We start from the raw sequence: 20,123 nt of genomic DNA on the forward strand, positions 1-20,123 counted from the left end.
AAAACCACTGTGGGTGCCTCGCTTGTGATGTGAAGACACTTAAGGCTCCTCACCAGCAAGGAAGTTGTGGGGAGCTGGGGATCAGCCTCTTCTTGCAGGTAACTAGTGACAGGACTAGAGGGAATGGCCTCAAGTTGCGCCAGGGGAGGTTCAGGTTGGAAGTGAGGAGACATTTCTTCTCAGAAAGAGCAGTCAGGCATTGGGACGGGTTGCCCAGGGAGGTGGTGGAGTCACCGTCCCTGGGGGTGTTCAAGGAAAGGTTGGACGTGGTGCTTAGGGATATGGTTCAGTGGGTGACATTGGTGGTAGGGGGATGGTTGGAACCAGGTGATCTTGGAGGGCTTTTCCACCCCTAACGATTCTGTGATTCTACATCTGGTGTTTTGGAGGGGCATCACCGCCCGAGGGCCACCACGACAAGCCCAGCTCCCCCTCCGCCCTCTCGCCGCTGGCTCGGGCGCTGCCGGGCTCCAAGCTTGGCGCCCACCCCCGCGCAGCCCCGGGGCCGCCCGGCCTCGTGTCGGGGCGGTGGCGGCGGGGGAGCCGGGCCGGCAGGAGGCGTCGTGCCGCGGGAGGAGGGCCGAGGCGGCTGCCGGCTCTCCCGGAAACGGCGCCGGCCGGCGGCACAGCGGCGGCGGCGGCGGCTGCCGCGGGGAGAAGCGGCCTCGGGTCCTGCAGCGCGGTGGCCGCCGCTGGGTGGGCAGGAGGGAGGGACGGGGGGGAGGCTGGCCGGCCGGCGGCATGGAAGCGGTGCCTCGCGAGGAGAAGCCCAACCCGCTGCGGGATGCCAACCTCTGCTCCCGGCTCTTCTTCTGGTGAGCGCCGCGGAGGGGGGGGGGGGGGGGGGGGGGGGGGGCGGCGGGGCAAGCCGCCGGGCTGGGGGGCCCGGCGGAGCGGTGCGAGGAAGGACGGCGGGAGGGAGGCGGGGATGGGGTCGCCCGTCCCGGCCGGCTGCGGGTCCCGGCCGCCCCGGGCAGCCCCGCGGCCGCAGGTGGCGGCGTCGCCCCGGGTGACCCCGGGGAGAGCCGCGGGGAGGCGCCGAGGGCCTGCCCCGGGCGCTGCCGGGGTCGGTCCTGGGGGTGCCGGGGGTCGCAGGGGGCTGGCTGCTGGAGCAAGGCTTGTGCCCCTCGTACCGGGGGTCTCGGTGCGGGTGGGAATCAGAAAGCAGCGAGAAACTGCGGCCCGGCGGTTTCGCTGCCTCGGAGTATAAATAGGAGAGGACACGCTGGGTGAAATGGGAGAGCGCCAGGCTGGTATGCCGGAGCCGATGGAGGAAAAGACACAGGAGGCGAGATGGGAGAGTATCGGGCTTGTGTGCCAGAGCAGAGCACGCACAGCAGTGTGTGCTGTGTGCTTCTCCTCCCGCAGCAGGAACTGCTGCTCTTGTGGTGTCAGAGGGGGCACGGCACGGTACGTGGGGCTCCGCTTCACTTGTGGAAACCTCTGAAACAGAAGTGAAAAACCCTCTTTGATCCCCCAAGCAGGTGCAGGGATCCCTTTCAGAAGAGAGGGGGATGTTAGAAGTCCCAACTAATCCTTAACTGAAAATTTCCTAGCTCAGATACGTCCTCAAAGGTACTTTCTAGAGAGGGGGGGCGGAAAACGTGGTTATATGCTTGTGTAGGAATGCCTGAGTTCGGTGTTATGACTTAACGCTTTCTTTCTGAGCACCAGGGATGCCCGTGCTGGAAACAACCTTGCAAGGAAATCCAGGCAGAGAGGGGTGAGCCCAGGCTGGCCACGTAGCATTCCTGGGCTGCTTTTGGTCTCTTCACTCGCCATTGCCGGGATCTTGCGGTGTTGCCGCTGCTTCTGCCAAAACCAACCCCGCTAGATATGAAAAAGGAAGTGGGCTGTGTTCATAGCTAGTTCTTCTGCTGCTTCTGTCATCCTAGTTTTACGTATTTTTTTTTTTTAATCCATCGCCATGCATTGGAGTGAGGTGCTCAACAGCAAGATCAGAATAATTTAAATGTCTCGAGTCTGAGGCGAGCACCTGACGGGTTCCCCTTACCCCAGCCACAGATGTGGGTTCTCACTGTGCAAAGGGCAGGACGAGGTGGAACCCCGTGCACATGGGGTGACAGGCCTGCTGAAAGTCCAGGGACGTCATGCTTTGCAGTCTGTGATATTTCTCATTCATCAGGTGGTGGCGTAAAGCTGTAAGGCTCCTGCTTTGCAAAAAGGGTTGAAAGGATGGGAAAAGCTTTAGAAATTGCCCCGTATGCTCGTTGTCAAGCCTTCAGAGCAGTCTGCAGTCAGCAGTGGATATACCTTTTTAAAGTCTCTTCTCTGACCTGTGCTGCATGTAATTGTCAAAAACACCAGTATATCCTTGTTATTTGCTAGTCAGAAAGCATTACTATTTTCTTAGTGAAAATTCCAGCAGAAATGGTGGCTGCAGTGGCTTAACTTGAGTGGGTCAGGGCTGCCACTTTCCCGCAAGCTGATAAGACTTTACTTGAAATCAAAAAAGTATTAAAACACCCTTCATTAGCTACAAAGGTAGCTTTAAGGGTTGTTTTAAGATTTGTTTTGCAAAGCATATAGCATCTGACAGACGGCTGTGTGAGTGTTGCTGAGGCACTGCTTCGTTTTAACCGCTGCTTCGCACAGGATGTTCAGATGTGTTTTCAGCTGAGAACTGGAAAAACAGTGCTTGAAGGAGGGCTGTCCGGGGTGTAGCAGCAGCCACTGCCATGGGGTTGCTCAGGTGTGCCTGCTCTGCTCTCCAGATCCTGGGCATTGGCTGCTTATTCTCAATAAGGACAGAAGGTAGGGCATTGCAGGTAGCTTGGCAAAGGTCCTTTTTTTTTTTTTTCTTCTTTTTTTCCCCAAAAAATCTTCAAAAGTGCAATTTTGCCATTTTAAGGAATCACCCCCCCCCCCCCCCCCCCCCTTTTGTTGCCAGCGGTGTAGAGGAAAAGCTAAAATTATTCAGCCTTGCAGAAACAGGATCAAACTCACAGGGGAAGAAAAGAAGTCATGTTTTCATTGAATTATAAAACTTAAGGTAATGAGTGTGTAGGCTGAAGACACATTCTTCTCCCATTGTTCAAAGCTTGTCTTCTTGCTTTTGGGGTTGTGACTTTGACAAGTATGAGCTTGATGAACATTAAATGCTCTAGTAGTACGTTCATGGGAAAGAAGAGCATCTGAATTGTGTGTGAATATTATTATTTTACAGTGCATCCCTTGTGTAATGCTAGTCTTGATGTTATGAGAATAAAAAAACTGTTTATGACGGAAGTATGAAGATGAGGGTAGTTGCAAAATATCCTTGTTTTCCATCTCTCTTGCTGAATTATATATAATAGTATAGATTACTAAAACACAAAATGTTGTTTTGGATATTGCAGTTATAACTATATCTACTGACCTTCAGAGTCACAAGTTCCCATGCTCACCAGACTTCTTGGAGCTCTGGCTGCTAGTCACATAGTTAGCAGCACTCAGACAGATTTCTGATTTACTTCATCTATGTGATTTATTTTATTGCTGGCTCAGCTTGCTGGTGAGAATTAGGTCTTTGAAGGATTGATAGGAGGATTTGTTTTCTTTCTTGGAGGGACTTAAAAAAAACAGGCAATTCAGTTCAGCGTTGTTCGTGTTTAAACGGCTATTCTGCTGTGGAAAGTGTTTGGAGATTGAAATGCTTTAGACTTCATAGTTTATGAAGTTGAGGCTAGCACTTTTCACATCTTTTTTTTCCTGCTGTGGGGGTTCAGGATTATGAAATCAATAACTGTGTACAGTAAGGGTATTTCTGTTTTCTAACTATTATCCTGTCTTCGAGTTCGTATGTTCATTAAGTAGCTAGTGTACTTTTATTCGTGTATATTATTTGCTCCCTTGAATTATCAGAGAAGTTCTAGCTGTACAGTAGTTGGACTTCTAGGTAGTCTTTTGTTCAGGCATTGAGTCCGCTTCAATATTAAGGTATAAAACATGCTACAACAAGATTTTTGAAAGGCTGGATAAATTTTAGGCCATTAATAATGTGAAAGGGAGAGCAAGCTGGAACACCCCGAAAAGATAATCCAGTGTATTTGTCTAGAGAAGTAAAAGAAAGTGAAATCCTGTTAAATTTCACATACTTATAATTTATTTTTAACAATTACAGTTAAACGTATTAATAAGAATAATTATCTGACACAGCCTTGCGGGGACACAACTGAGAACTTTTTCCAGGGCATCTGCACAGTTACTGTTCCAAGGAATAAGTAACTGTTTTAACACCTTTTGGTGTCTGACAACATTGCTCTCGGCTTACTACGGAAGGGCTTTAGGGAAAATGACCAAACATCTATGGCCTCTTCACCAGTCTGAGTTGTAGTACAGTGGGAGAAGAAAAAAAAAAACAAAACATATCTTTGGTTTTAAGCATGACCAGAATGTGGTAAGCACAGACACGGAAGTACCCAGCTTTGTGGCGATGGCTGCGCAATGTGTAGCTGTTTGTCTGACCTAATACAGTCGTGCCGTGCACCCCTCTTATACCAGTGTACATAGCTACACACTTCTCTGAAGTTCTTCCTCTGAGAGTCAGGAGGGCCCCAGACTGCTTCAGGTGGGCCTCTGAGTAGGCATCACCTGTATTTTAGTCCTGGGACTTGGCTCCCTTCAAAAGCATATCCTGCCTTGCATTGAGGTAAGTTAGACGAGGAATGCATTGCCTTTCTAGGAAGGCCCAGCTGGGGTCTGGCAATGCTGCTGTTAAAACAGATGGGTACACCTTACGGTGTCAGCTGAATAGCGTTGCCTGTGAGGATTTTAAGTTTACTGCAGGTAACAAATGAAAATATCAAACAGCATCAGGCTTCGCGATGTATGTGGTATCTTCCCTATCATCTGGTGAATTTCCACTCAGAATGCCACAAGTTAATAATTCCTATCAGTTTCCACTTTAAAAAGATCTGAGATAGCTATTTTTTAGTTCATTTATTGGTTGAAGATGGCTTTTTTTTGTTTTTAGCAGGACTGTTGTGGTACTGTAGGGAACTCTAAACAAATATGTAAGCATCTTCAGTATAGATGAACAGAAAATGCATTTTCAGTAGCCAAAGAGTGAAATCAGACTTATTTCTCTTTTTTTCCTCCCAGTTGAAAGAAGACTGAGGATCATTTATTAACAAAAAAAAGCCTTGTTTGTTCACTTGTTAGATATTAATTTATCTGTAGTCACATTTGAATCAGTTTTTTGAACTACTGCATCCATTTATAAGTTTTGCTTGTTTTATTGCAAGATAACTGAATTATAAAGAAGAAAATACTGCTTGACAATCATAGTTTATGTGTAGATTATGTTAACTATGGCAAGTGTGTACACAATATAGGAATGTTGGCATTTGCTATCTGCAGTAAGTATCTGTGTTTAGATACGCAATTAGATGAACAATTTAAGTATAACAAAGTGCTGAAGCTATTTGCCTTTGAAATGACCTAGGTAAAGCATGCTGTACCATTTCTGAGAAAATGTCCCTGCTGTAATCCCTGCAAAACATCAAAAATAGGAGCGCATTGTACTGTTGTGTATTGTTTTTTTTTTTTTTTTCCAAAAATGATTTTTTTGGTTCAGTTCTAGAAAATTCTTCAATGCCTTAAGAGTGAAGGAGACAGGTAACTCAAAAAGCGTAGTCTTTTTTTTTTTTTTGTATCAGTGTCATCCAGCCACTAGTAAGATCAGTGTAAATCACAAGTGATTTTAATTCTCCCTCTTACCATTACTTGTAAAAAAGGAAGCTAATACAGAAATTGCTACCATTACGTTTCATCATTTGATTCATCATTAGGTTTCATCATTTGCGTTTTCTTTCAGAAATTGAAATCAGAGACCATTATGATCAACTGTAGACCTTCTGAGTAACTTTGGTTTCAGGGTTAGATCGATTGTGTTGTTTGTTGTTGGTGGTGGTGGTTGATTTTTTCTTCTGTTAAGCACGTACGTACATGTGTGTATATAACAGAGCAATAACAGTTTTCAGCTGTATTTTTCAAATGGTGAAGACATTGCCCATTCCAACTAAATTGTTTCAATAGTTAATATGAAGTTAGAAACTTGTTTGGATGACCAATTTTTTTCCGCTAAGTTGATGAACTCTCTTTGTTCACTCTGTGTAACTACTTAGGCCCTGCTTCAATAAATAGCTTGGACTTAAATTTATTGTTATAAGGCATAATCCTGAGACCGTTTTATCAAATTTTTGGTACATCTGATGTTCTCCCTGGCATGCGGATGCCAGATTTGGAAGCAATACTTGAATAATTTGAATTCATTGGAATGTCCTAGTTAAAGGTAATGCTACCTTCCATTCCCTCTTCCCAGGCTCTACAGAAAATAGCAGCCACAGCATGGCAGCGTGTCCTGTTTTTTTTCTCTTCTTTTTTCACGTCCCTCACTCTGTTTATACTTCTTGCCATATGGAGTTTCAGGAAGTATGTTACAGTAATCAGATATTTCGTACCTGGCAGTGTAGCTGAACAACATGAAAATAGCCTGCAATAAGTGCAATCAAATACTGTCAGCATCGGTAAGTGGATGTTCAGCAGCTGAGCTGCTTACACTGTGCTGTGAAAAAGCAACCACGCAGAAGACAACATGAAGCTGAATAGCAAAGGTTAATACAGCCTGGCATTGGAACTGGAAGTCTTTAAAGGTTTTTTGGGGATCAACATGACTTTGAATTAATTTCAGTGTTTTCCTATTTTTTTTCTTTTGTAAAGAAAATCTACTGTTTAAGCTGTAGTAAGCAGGGGAGGGAGGTTGTGGCTAACACAGTGGTTGAAAACCACCTGAAGAAATACCCGAATTTATTCTTGTACCTTATTCAACGTAGATGTCTGCCTTGGTAAGGGGAAGTGGGAAAAGGCAATTTATTGAAGAGAATGGGTGAGCATATGAAATAGTGATAGCATAGAAAAAGAAATTACATGGTGCGGTTGGTGCGGTAACATTTGTGATTTCCTGCAAAATATGACTGAAGACTGTGTGTCCTTCTGTCTGTACATCCCATCCTGACAGTGCTCCTCTGGACTGTGAGCAAGCACGTAGCCCTACTGGAGTCACCTCATGAAGTTGGGTAATGATCAGTACAAAAAGGCACCTGAGGTAAGCTATGGAGGATGAGTGACGTGGATTTGTAATCAAAAGGTCCCGTGAGGAAACACCATTTTTTAAACCAAAAAAAAAGGGCTCCAAAGTGTGTTGTTAAAGGGAGAGAAACGCATGTTCCTGTGGACCTTAGTGGTTGAAGTAGTGCTTCCAAGCTGCTCAAGAAGGTGAAATCCTGGTGCCGTGGAAGAATTTGAGTAAACAAAAGACTCTCCTGTGCAACTCTTGAAAAATAACTGGACGTTGAGTATAAACAGATGATGCTTGTAATGTAATGCACAAATAGGCTTAAGAGGAATGGGGAAAATGCAGTTTGTAAACCACCTCCTTAAGGAATTAGCTGGTGAGAGTACACAGGATGTGGCTTTTACTGGGCACTGTAAAATTACCCAGAAGTTCAACTTCATTTTTTTTTTCCTTTTATTTGTAATTTCAGTCCGAATTGCTTAATCAGAAGAGTAGTCCACTTGGTCCGTTTTCTAACTTGTCCAGTGATGAAAGAAAGGCATTTGTGAAACTGGTGAGAGCCAAACCTTAGGCTTGTGCAGCTGAGGGTGCCATAATGTCATGGCAATGGACTTGGGTGCGACTGTGGGGGGACAGCAGGAGGGGTGTAGGAGCTGAGGGTGCCCCTGTCCTGGCAGTCCCCTCACTGTACCCCCCATCAGTACCCCAACTGGGGTGTCAATAGTGGTGTCCATCTGCAGTGAGGGGGTGCAGCAGCTCTGGGCCCCGGCCGGTCTGAGAGGGGGCTGAAAACAAGGCTGCAGGTAGGTCCTGGGCCTGGCCGGAGGTGTCACTGGGGCTGGGCTGAAATGGGGGCCCTGGGCAGAGGGGGTGGCTGACACCCATGGGTTTCAGGTGGCCACAACCTTGTTTGGTGGTGTGAAAATGTTGATTTTTGAGCATTTGCAAGAGGGACAAGGGGTGCAGCAAGACCCGTCCCTGGGTCAGTGAACCAGGTGGACTGGGCACTCCTGTTAGTTTAGTCTGACTGCCAGTAATATTTCTTCCTTGTCTAAAAGGGCGTTCTTTTGGGATGCTAGCAAGCCTAATGTAGAAGTTTTCTCATTTAGGAAGTTTTATTTCATGTATCGGGCAGAGTAGCGTGACTATTCTGATTGTATAACAACCCTGCCATTCGGATAGCAGGGCCTGGTTTTCTGCTGTGCTGTCTTGGTGAGGAAGCTCGATACCTCCCCTTGGAATCTCACTTCTCTTACGCTGGTTAGAAAACTATTTCTTAGCTTTTTCTGCAGACCCTGTGGAGTCTTTCCAAAGTACTGGTGTAGTTGTTCTAATTACAGCTGGTAAAAAAAAAATAGCGCTTTCCTGAACAACCAAGTAAACTGTGGCTGGTAGACTGTGTTGTAATGTTACAGGGCGTGTAATGTCAGGGCCCAGGAGCAGGAGGATGCAGGAAGTGAATGTTTATGTTATGGTCTTTGTCGGTTCCGAAGTGGATGGCTTTATATTTTTATCGGTGCCCAAGGTACTGCTGTAGAGGAGGAAGGCTTTTTGGGGTCAGAGCAGCGAGTTACTGCTTTGCAGTTGGCTGTCTCTTGGGTTTGCACCAGGTTGCCAAGTGGTTTTTATTTTCCTTTTTTAAAATCTGTATGCCTGGTGACATCAGCATTCTGGCAGTAACAGGGACCAATTCTGGGCTTCTTTCCAGGCTGATGTCTTTGATCAGCTAATCGTCTTGATAGAACAGAGGCATTCCCTGCAGAACAAAAGGTACTCAGGATTCTTCCAAGTGTTCCCATTTTTATGCGTAGTTTATGCTAGCAAAAATTTGGGCTGTGCTCTTTGAAGGGCATCGTGTGCGCGCTGTGTTTCAAAAGAGTGGCTAAAAGGAGGTGCTGCTTGGCCGATATATCAGAACCAAATAATTATTCAAAATATTTAGCAAACAGGAAAGTACCCATTGAAACTGAAGATGATGACTAAACACACCTATTTTTGTTCAAGTTGAATAAGCTGAATACAGAAATGTGAGGCTAAGGTGCAAATTCTTCCTTCCCACCACATTGCATCTTTCTTCAGGCCGTACGTTAGGAGTGAGTATGTTTTATGGGCTTGGGATGAGGGAACTAGTTTGCATCGCTGTCTATGTATTCCCTTCCTTTCTCTAAGTTGTCTTAATGTTTGTGTTTTTGTTTTTTTTTAAGCTTTTTTATTAAAGAATAATGTAGCTTGTGTACTTTGTGTTCATGACAGATTCGACTTTTCTGCAGGCCTTTCCCTCCTGTCTTTGAAGAGATCAATGTTAGATAATATCTTTTTGGAAAGAACAGATACACCACTATAGTGAGCGGTCTTCCCTTTATGGCTACATCGGACTATTAAGGTTGCAGGGATATTCTTTATGTAGGCAATTGCCTTCTATTTCCGACTTCCTTTAACAGTCCTCTTACAGCACTCCTTAATTTAACTGAGCCTTCAGGCAAGGAAAGAGGCCGTTTCGTTTTCCTGTTAGGAACGTGTGACTTGAGTAACCACGGGCTGTGTGAAAAAAAAATGGGCTCAATTCTGCTCTCGGCATAGAGAATTCCACATGGTGTAATCTGCCCTCGTATGCTGCATCCTGATAGAAATTCTTCCTTTAATGACTGAATATGAATGTCAAGTTTTCTGTCTGAAAGTAGGCCTTCCAGCTTGAAGGTAGGACACATCAGTGAGAAACTTGGGTTGTTCTTGCCATACCAAGAATCTGTGGTGGGTAAATAGAAGACCTCATTCTTGGGCTGAAAGCTGTTCAAGCTCTAAGCGTAATCTGAAAAGAAAAATGTTTTAACTGTCTTCCAAAGATCTTCAAGTATAGTCTGCGGTAACACAACATACTGTTAAAAACTTTCATACTTTTAAGACCTCTTTAGCAATACCTCTTAAAGATCAATAGTTTGTGGGGGAGAGCAAGCAAGTGTAATCAAAGGTATGTATCACAAATGTTTAGGGACTTAAACGGGTTTTGAACAATGTAGAAATGATTCTGGTAGATATTCCATAAACTTTATTTACATATTAAAAGAAGGAAGTGTACGTAGCCGTGCCTTACTTGATCAGATGAAGAGTGATGTTTGTTTTAGGTTTCTGCAAGATTTTGGGTATTTTTCCAATTTATACGAAGGGAGTCAGACTTGAGAAAGTAATATTATCATCCATCTGTTAATTATGAGGCTTTTGGGAAGTGAAGTTTTAATTGAGGTTGAGGTAAGAATCAAAGCAAGACCACAAAAACACAAGACTATGACTTACCCTGCTGCACCTGTCCAACATCTAAAGTTATGTTTCAGTGTGTAAGTGTTGGCTGCGTGCTCGGTGCTCCATTGGGCAGAAACTCTTTTAGAGACACATCAAGGAAAGCACAGTGAAAGCACTGTGGCACTGGGAAGCTCAGCAACGGCTGATTTTTAATTAATTAATTTACTTATTGTTTTATTAAGCTGCTTTTTTCCTAATCCCACCATAACTTGTGGACTTCTGAGTCTTCACCATGTTGTCCTAAATATTAAAAGAGTCACAATATGAATTACCACGGGTTTCTGCACGCTCTGGGTTGCTTTTGTAGCCTTTTTAGATGTTAAAATTGATGTTATAGTGCAACATACGATTGTTTTCAAGATTATAGTTTTAACTAATGGAAAGATATAAGAAGCCCTGAATCTGTGGTACTTCTGAGTGGAACTAAGAGTCTGAAAAACTTGAGATTTTGGCAGTTTTTACCCTCCACTGTTATCTCCATTTGCTACTTAATTTGGATATTAAATCTCATACAGTACTTAATTAATGTGGACCATGTAGAGTCGGGGGAGAGGAGGGATTTGCCACAAATCATACGTGCTCAGAGGAGGTATGGGTACCGTCAGGAAGTTTTTTGGAGAGTTTAAGGCCAAAGGATAAGCTAGGACCCTCTGGCAATCCTGTAGCCTTGAGATTGTTGTGTTTCATCAGTCACTTCTCAAGTGGGGTCACAGTCTTTCTGTGGTCTTTCTGTATTTACCTGAAAGTGCAGCCTCATCATGGGTCTGATGCTAAAGGATCCAGGGAAGGTTACGTGCTCCCTAACCCACTCTGTCAGAAAGCAGCCCTCTGGCTTGTTCGTGGAGTACGCTGTAGCTGGTACTGATGCTGCAAGAGGAGAAACGCTTGGTATCAGCCACAGGAGCTGGCTGAAATCTGCAGGTGTTTCCCGTGGCTGTCCTGGAGCAAATAAAGCCTCTCCCATCCAGCAGGCAGAAACTGTTGTGATGACCTTGAGGTTGTTTACCTCATGTTTTCTTCATACCTGTAGTCGGTAGCAGGAGCTGGGGCCAAAGAAGAGCTCTTTCAGTGGCGCTCGGTGTCAAACCCCAGATTTGATGTGTCTCGATGCAGAGATCTGTGTCAAACCAGGCAGAAACTCTGGATCTTCATGAAGTTTGGTCAGGACCTTTAGAGAAGTTGTGGCAGTGATTTGGGCCCTGATCCTGCATTGGCCATACAGTCTACGCAGCAGGCTTGTCTGACAAGTACGTTCTATTCCTAATTGTACATTTAACGTGCGCTGAGGACTTAGCAGCTCTCATATGATACAGATCCTCAGTACTCCTTCCAAGAGTTCAAAAAGGGCTGTTAAGCATCAAAGATGGTACTTTAGGGATAGAGATTTAATCCTTGGATGAGTCACATGAATACTGTGCGCTAACATGCTGGGTAGCGAAGGAGAAACATTATTGATCCCATTTGTCTCATACAGTCGTGCCATGGGGCCTGTGAAGAAGGTTGTTGTGACCCTTCTGCCTTGGAAGAAACTCTCTGGTTCCCCTCTTCTAGCATTCATCCTACCCCGGCACCCTCTCTAACGCTAAATGACAAACTTCTCATAAGCCAGCGTACAAAATTAAATTGGAGCATGCCCGAGCAAGAAATGCAAAGCTAGTTGATGAGTATTCGTAACCACTGTTGTGGTTGGGAATAAATAAATGCCCTCATTGTAAACCATCACAGCCTTGAATTCTCACATGCATGCCTTCCAGAAAATAATACACTTCATACACTGCGCCAGGTGCTCTTGTAAAAATTGTGTTGGTGAAGTCAGGGAATAATTAGGCATCAGAAACTGAACTTTCACAGGCAATCGACATCAGACAAATATCTTGTCATGAGTGCAAGAAGTGTTTTTTCCCAAAACAGGTCCATCCCTGACCTCTTGGTTCTGTTTGTGTTTGCCTACCTGGAAAATACTTCAAGGGAACAAGCATGAAAGCTAAAATTCACACTTTTTCTAGGAAACTAAATATCCCATATTCAGAAATCCAAACTAAGTGTCAAGCTGCAGTTTCCCTAGCTGCCCTGTTCCCATTAAGACATGAATATTTCACAGGTGTCATTCTCTTTTGCTCCATCTTATGGGCGGTGTTGTCACTTTTGTTCTTTCTGCCATGCATCTCCTGGATGCCTGGAAGTAGAGCATAGTGGGGTCTGAATAACTTTAGGACCTTGCTTTCACGTTTGTAAAATGGGGGTGACTTCTTAGGTTTTGTGAAGGCAAATGAGGTAAAATGTGAGGATGTTGAGGGATGCTCAAGAAGAGAAGGGAAGAAAGGGGTAAAAGAATGAAATTAACATGTGAAGATATTACTCTTCTGGTCTGCTGATCAGTTTGTTAATAATTTGCATTTAAACAGGTGGTTGAATCCCTTATTTATTATTGGCCACAAACGGAAACTTGAAGAAGATGATATGTATAAAGTGCTGCCAGAAGATTCCTCAGAGAAGCTGGGAGAGGAGTTGCAGTGGTAAGGAGAGTCATTGTTCCATTTCATTGTATTTCAGATGGTAAAGGTGAGGTTTAATTCATGGCCTAAAATTTGAAGAGGCTGTTGTAAAGTTTAACAAGGTCTACTGTTAAAAATGCTGGAGAGTTAGGAGTAGCATTTAGAGCTTATACCATGGAAGTGTTTTCATTTCTTTACATACATAATGAAGGGACATTAGATTGTTCCTATTATTATCATTTATAATTTGTCTTGACACTTTGCAGAATGCTTGAAAAAGAAGATTTTTTATCAACTTATTGCTCTAATCCTTAATAAATGAATCCAAGTCTTCTGGTCTTTGGAAGAATAGCTATGAAGACTTTAAAAACTGCTCTTTATAAAAGTGAGGAAAAATATTTTTGTTGTTCTGGAGAACAAACTGGAATGAGAACTGTGTACCCTTTCTATATGTGTACATAAACATATATCTGTTGAAGATATACCACTTTTTGGCAAAGTGGATAAAATGCCTTGGACGTCATGTACATCTAAAAGCATGCTTCTAGGAAGTGTTTTTATTTTATAATAAAATACCCTTTCGTAGACTGCTTACTAGTTCATGTCATCACGGACCCAAGAGGCTCTCTCTCTTTTCTATTAACAGTGAAATATCTCCCAAGAATAATAATTTATGTAAATTATCTTGAACCTTGCAATAGAGATTTTTGGTCATCAAACAATCTTCTGTTAAATATCATTAGAAGAAGAGATCTCTTGTAGTGAAGAGGGTGGCCTTTATATTAATAAAAATGTGGCCTTGCCTTTGTGCTGAAGGATGTAAAACAAATCAACTTTCCTAATAGTTTGGTTGAGACGAGAGACTGCTCAAGGAGCAAAGAGAATCCAGAAACTAAAGGTTATGACCAGTTCTTACATCACTCTGCTCTGACTGAGGTGGCTGAAGAAAGAGGGATGGTGATAAACTCATAGGAATGCTGCTTTTAACATCTTTCTAGCAGGAGATCTTTGCCAAACTCCAGGGACGTGTCTTGAAGCGGTTCAAGGAGTTCACTGTAGAGGAAGACGAACACTTTCCAGTGATTCTTACAGTAAAAGCACACACTTTCCATGAGTCAGGAAATGGTAGAAAATACAGCATGCCAAAAAAAATTTGTTCTTTTTTATTCTTTAGTGCGCTTGGCCAAGAAGCAAAGAATATAATTTCATAAATAGCCACTGAAGGAAGCAGCCTTTTTTCTCTGGCCAGCAAACAGAACCTACGCAGATTCAGTTCTGATTGTGAAGAATTTAGACAATAACTATAATCCTTCTAACAAAAAAAGAGAGTAAAAAAATGAATCAGTTATGTTTTCTTATCTGTACTGCATGCTTCAAACTTGCGTGTCGTGTTGCAAAATAATAAGTTTGGCTTTCATACCTTAGACTTATTTCAGCCCTCAAGCTAGCAAGGTCAGAGAGCCCGGCAGAAAATACTTAGCCTCCAGAAACAAGGGGGAACATCTTGTCTGACAACAGCGTGCTTTAAGAAGTCTTCTTAGGTTCTGGTTATACTTGTTCATATGTAACTGAACAGTCATGCTTGTTATTCCTGTCTTTGATTTTACTGTGAACAGATTGTGTCCTACTTGTGGGTAGGCACATGGTAACACAAAGGTCTCTGCCACTCTGCTGTTAAAATCCTTGCTTTCAGAGAGCCGTGGGGAGTGTGAAGTGAGTAAACTGCTACAGATTGCTCCTCTTGCTCTGGTGCCTTATCTGCTCATCCTCCTGGACGCACGTGATAGAGACAAGAAAGGGTTGTGCACCACAACCATTCTGGGGACATGCAAAGCTTATAGCAAGAACCTATAAGTACTCCATGCTGCCCCTGTTCAGTCCTTAGTCTGGAGATCATACAATGACAGGCTCTTAACGAAGAAGACTGGCCGTTTGAGCTGAGGGGAGAATAAAGAAAGAAAGGGTTCATCAGCTGCAAATATATCAAAGGCAGTAGTAGTCAACAGTGGCAAATTGTTTGCAATTATAGGAGAACAAATAGGCCTGTAATACTAAATGCAATGTGTTTATGTGGACGAGAAAACATGACTACCTGTTATCTTGTTAATTTCTTAAGGAATGTGGAGTATAAAGGTGATCATGGCAATCTTGCTGCAAGTCTGAAACTGTTTTATTCCAGGTAATTGCCTTATGGTTTTACTTCTGTCCTCCAGCATGTTTACCTTTTATTTGTCAGGTACTGGGATAAAGAGGTGCAAAAAGCAAAAAAGAGAGGAAAAACACCCCATTTAACAAAAGCGATTATTCTTTGTTACTGGAAATCCTATTTAGTTTTTGGAATTTTCACAATGATTGAGGTAAGTGGTGTAAAATGTGACACAACACATTTGTTAGCTAACAGCGGTGTGCAATTTGGCCTCTCGAGATTGTGTGATCCATAGCAGTGATTTGATGCTGGGCTGTTTGGAGAATCCATAGTGTTTGTATACTCTCTCAAAAGTAAAACAGAGCTGCAGCTCTTTGAAACTGAATAAGGGATTTGTAACGGCAGGATTATGGACTTGGAACAGAGAACTGATTTCAGTGCAATATTTCTGAGACATTACAAGCCATCTGACTTGCTTCGTAATGCTTGGCTGGATTTTATGTGTCTGAGTGGGATGTCCTGTAGAAAAAGTTTTGTTTTTTTTTTTTGCTATGTGTAAGTGGTTGTAAAGGACACAACGTGTCATCTTTAAAAATGCTACTGTAGTGTATATTCATGTAAGTTTAACAGCATCAAAGTTTTTATTGGTAATCGAGAGAGTTCGTTTTAAAGATTCATCTAAATTTTAATGTGGAACATTTTTGTTTTGGATATCATGTTCATAAAAATTGGCCTGACGGTCTGGAGCTTAAAAAAGACAAAATACTACGGGGTACGACTTGCAGTAGTAACTTGACTCTTATTTGTCCAGGCACCAAGTTGGGTAGCATGTTATGATATGAAATTGTTCATACTTTTTTCCTTTCTTTCTCTTTTAGGAAACCCTCAAAATAGTTCAACCAATATTTTTGGGAAAAATTATTAATTATTTTGAAAACTACGATCCCTCAGATGAGGTAGCTTTGAATTTTGCATATTGCTACGCAGCTGCTCTGTCTGTGTGCACACTTATTCTCGCTATAATGCACCACTTATACTTCTATCACGTACAGCGGGCTGGCATGAAGCTGAGGGTAGCTATGTGTCATATGATTTATCGGAAGGTAAGCAAACATTTGGCATTTGACAGCTATTTCGTTTGAGGTAGAAGGCTAAAAATATGTTTGTTATATTTGTTCCTGCAATTCCAGTGAAATTACTCGTTTGTAGAAATGTAACACGTGTGAGTATACATTGGTCTTAAATGAACTCGTGCTTTCCTGCTCCTTCTTCATTAATACCGTGTCTGAATGACCACTTCAGTCCTCGTAGTGAAGGTGGTAAATTACACTAGCCCTAAACCCGAGGAGGAACTGCTGATTTTTGACCTGCTAGCGCTGCAGGAGAGAGGCCCTGCCATTGCTGGAGCAGCAGGAGGTGGCCAGCCTACGGCAGAAGGACCAGTAGATGCTGGCTCCTGCCTGCTTCCTGCTGACAGTCACTCAGCCCTCCGGTGTCTTCCCCATGAAGGACTTTGTGCTTGGCTGTCACCATCTGCTTTAGCACTCTTAGTTGCCAGGGAATTGCTTCACTGTTTGATCTTCTCCCCCTTGTAATCAGTGGTGTGATTCATTTATATTCTGCAGTGCTGCAGAGCTTATCAACTGCGCACTTCGCAGGTTAGGGGGATTTCTCCCTCTCTGCGTGCTTGTGATCGGTTCAGTGAGACGCAGTACTGCTGCTGCCCCCTCCAGGCTGCAGGGGATGCTTCTTCACAGGCAGGTCCCTTTAGCGTCCCTCTTACCTGAGAGGGAAGAAAGAAGGAAAAATGGGGGAAGAATAATTCAGAAGTAAGACAGGGAAGAGCTTTTTTATTACCATTCACTGGTTTTGCTGTGGGAGCACTGTATTCCTGCAGTAAAGCCAGTAAAGTATGAGAAAGTACTTGTGTTCAGTAAGCTGTGGTATTGTTTCCTGCCTGTGTGCCCTGATCAAGAAATAGCTGTCCTCCACTACAGAAGGGGCCGAGGCTGCTGAGTGGAACAGAAGTTATGGATATTACCCTACGAGAAGGAGTTGATCCACATCCAGGATGAAATGCTGGCCTTGGTGTGCTCTGGGGAGCACGCAAGCCATTTGTAAATGTCCTCTTCCCTCTGCTGGCAGCATCCAAGCCACTGAGGCTGTCTCCACTTCTAAGCAAGAAGTCCCTGCTGGGGATGCTGGAAGGGAACAACACGTCCTGTCTTCCAGCTTTAGCGCTACTGGGATAGTGACCTGCCAGTGCTTGCCTCAGCAAAGAAGTTTAAGTGAAGGATCAGGAGTGTAAAGCTTATTTAGAATGTAAAAAATCCATGTTATTTTAGCCACTAAACATAGGTGCCATCCACCTAACACTTAGACTGCTTCTGCAGGTCATGTGAAGTTTTTGGGCAGAACAGTGAAGTGGGGAGGGTAGAAACGGCCCCACTGGAAGCGGTGATTGTTTTTCATGCACATATTTATTCTCCTCCCTCTTCTGATACCTTGGAAATTAACCTCTGGGAACTCAGCTCTAACATGGCGCACTGCTTTCTTGTACATAAACATATCTCTAAGGTATTAATTTACTAAACTGATTATCGCAACACAGTTTGAAATTCATGAAATATGTACATAGCGGTGTTGTTTGTTGCAGTGTTGATATTAGCTTAGAAGCCTAGAAGCTTGGAAAAGAAGTGTTCATAATGTGCACCCTTATTTCGAGAGATGTGATTAAATGGAAAATTAATCTCCTCTCATCTCATAAACGTTTACTCCTGAGGATAAAGACTGAGGTCGGGCAGAACATTGATAAACCTTACTAATTGGTTGTCTTCATTATCTGAGGTTTATAGATACGTCATACGTTCTCTTTATCCTCCTAAATCCTTTTGAGTAAAATCTGGATGCTAATTTGCCAGCACTTTTGTGGTGACCATTAATTGCTGTTGTAAATAGGATACTGGATTTGCAAGGATGAGTAGGATGGATGAGAGAGCATCCTTAATGCAGAACTTCAGATGCTAGTCATTCTTAACTTTTTTTTGTTTCCTAGAAAGTTAAAAGTTTATTTACAAAAAGCCCTTATTCAAACTCCCAAGATGTTTTGTCATCAGTGAGAAACAGTGGTGATGCACATGGGAAGAGATGAAAATGGAATCTGTTGCATGACTCAATTTTGTGTTTTAAAAGCAAAGACTGTGTATGGAAGGCTGATTACTTTTTTGAAGACTGAAATTGTACAAGTTCTTCTAGGTTCAGAATAAACACTAAAGCAGCTTAAGCTGCAAAGTAGTTGAGACAGGAAGCAACCAGAAAGGTGTCAGGAGTTACTTGACTGAATAGTTATTGTATTCTTTTTTATGTTCACTTTTTCCCCTTTTCCTAACAATTTAGGGCAGGGAGAGATAAAAACACTGAGATGGGAGTGCAGAAGGGAAAGAATGGTTAAAAAATTGAAATTGGGCCTGCACAGTTACATCTGAAAGAAAGAATAGAGTTTAAACTAAGACATAAAGAGTACAAACAACTCTCATTAGTTCATATAATTAAAGCCTGTTGTCTTTGAGAAAGGTTGCTTGCTGGGAAACACATCCATATGTAAACTTTACAAAGTGAAGCAGATCTTTGTGCTGAAAACAGAAAATTGGCAAACATAAAATAAAATGTAAATTCAATTTACAGCTGCTTTTTTAAAAAGTGTTAGCTTTAATTAATCTTCAGCTGTACTCCTTACGTTCAGAGTGAATTTGGAAGTGTTATGATCAAAGCCATAGTGAAAAACATGGGGAGTGGAAAGGGAAAGTAGAGGTGTGCCACGACAAAAGGCTAAATGTTTTTGAGGAGTGAACTATTCCTGTTCCAGGAATAAGTGAAGCACATTTCATTTGTTATTTCACTGTACTGCAAAGCTGTGTTTTCTTAGTAGCAGGTGTAGAAGGAAGCAGGCAGTGATCTACGTCTTTGAGCTATCTCAGTTTGGATCTCTGCAGTAACGCTCAGACTGCATATTTATAAATAAGATATTTTTGGGGATATTGTTAAATCATATACTATTTTCTACTGATTAACCTATTTATCAGCCTATGAAGCTGTTTGGTATTTATTTATTATTGTGGCCTTTCATAACACGTGCTTCATTTAATACAATCCAGAAATTTTAGGATTTTACAAGAGCTATTAACAAGGGAAATGCTTACACTTTGTAAAGGGACATTAACTGATTTACAAAGACAGAAGACAGCTTGCAGTGTTATTAAGCAGTGGTCAGGAATCTTGCTTCAAACAGAATTATTTGAGTGGCCAAACATTGTCCTGATTTTAATTTGGTCTTCGGGTAGAGTTTTCTGTTCAAATTTTGTGCTGTTGTTCATAACGTGGGTGGGAGAGCAATGTAAATGAAAAGTTACGAGCTCTTTTGTTTAGTTTTAATAACTCGCTGTGTCGGTATTTTCACACTTCTATTCACTTCAGAAAAAGTGAAGGTAGTGTTTTTTATGGCATTTATTGCATTCCTTGTCTAGGTCTTTTAATATGTCCTTCTTCAGGACTTTGTTCAGAATGTTAACCAAACCAACACATTATCTAAGGTTTTTTGATGGTGCCCAGATACTCTCAGGCAAAACCTTTTGCCCCAGAGTTGTATTTGTGTATTGAGTCTTCTAAGTATATCAGTGTGCTGTGCTGTATAAGCTGTGACAATTTGAGACTGTTTCGCATTTTTTAGGCACTTCGTCTCAGTAACGTAGCTATGGCAAAAACTACCACTGGCCAAATAGTAAATCTTCTATCAAATGACGTGAACAAATTTGATCAGGTAAGAATTTTTACAGATCTTTCCAAGGGGCTGAAACCGAAGAAGTTGTGAGTGGGGTTTGAGCTTTTGTCTACAGCTGATGATAAAGTGTTTCTTACGAACATTTCTTGTCGTTGTTTCTCAAATATCATAGGAAAGGAAATACTCACTTAAAACATTCCTTTTTGCCCGTTTAATACTCTCATGCTGTTTTCCTGAGCTCAAAGAAATTTGGTGCGTGTAGATACAAGAAGGTCAATGTGGTAATTTGCTTACTTTCTGGAGCTTAGGCATCTCCATGTAGACCAAATC

General features: G+C 42.7%; 1 protein-coding gene across 4 annotated transcripts in view; it reads left to right on the top strand.

Annotated features, from left to right (window-relative positions):
- The first annotated feature begins 606 nt into the window (after positions 1-606).
- ABCC4 (ATP binding cassette subfamily C member 4) overlaps positions 607-20,123 on the top strand; it is a 150,524-nt gene continuing 131,007 nt past the window's right edge. Inside the window, exons 1-6 of one of the 4 annotated variants that reach the window (XM_040538672.1) lie at positions 607-815; positions 12,781-12,891; positions 15,107-15,227; positions 15,895-15,972; positions 16,069-16,119; positions 19,743-19,832. In XM_040538672.1, the coding sequence (XP_040394606.1) occupies positions 742-815; positions 12,781-12,891; positions 15,107-15,227; positions 15,895-15,972; positions 16,069-16,119; positions 19,743-19,832 (525 nt within the window). In that variant the 5' untranslated portion in view covers positions 607-741. Of the gene's footprint in view, positions 816-12,780; positions 12,892-14,986; positions 15,050-15,106; positions 15,228-15,894; positions 16,120-19,742; positions 19,833-20,123 lie in introns of those variants that run through there. The other 3 variants (XM_040538662.1, XM_040538692.1, XM_040538681.1) reach the window with 3 other exon arrangements.

This window comes from Cygnus olor, chromosome 1 (genome assembly GCF_009769625.2).
Source record: "Cygnus olor isolate bCygOlo1 chromosome 1, bCygOlo1.pri.v2, whole genome shotgun sequence".
Classification (NCBI taxonomy): domain Eukaryota; kingdom Metazoa; phylum Chordata; class Aves; order Anseriformes; family Anatidae; genus Cygnus; species Cygnus olor.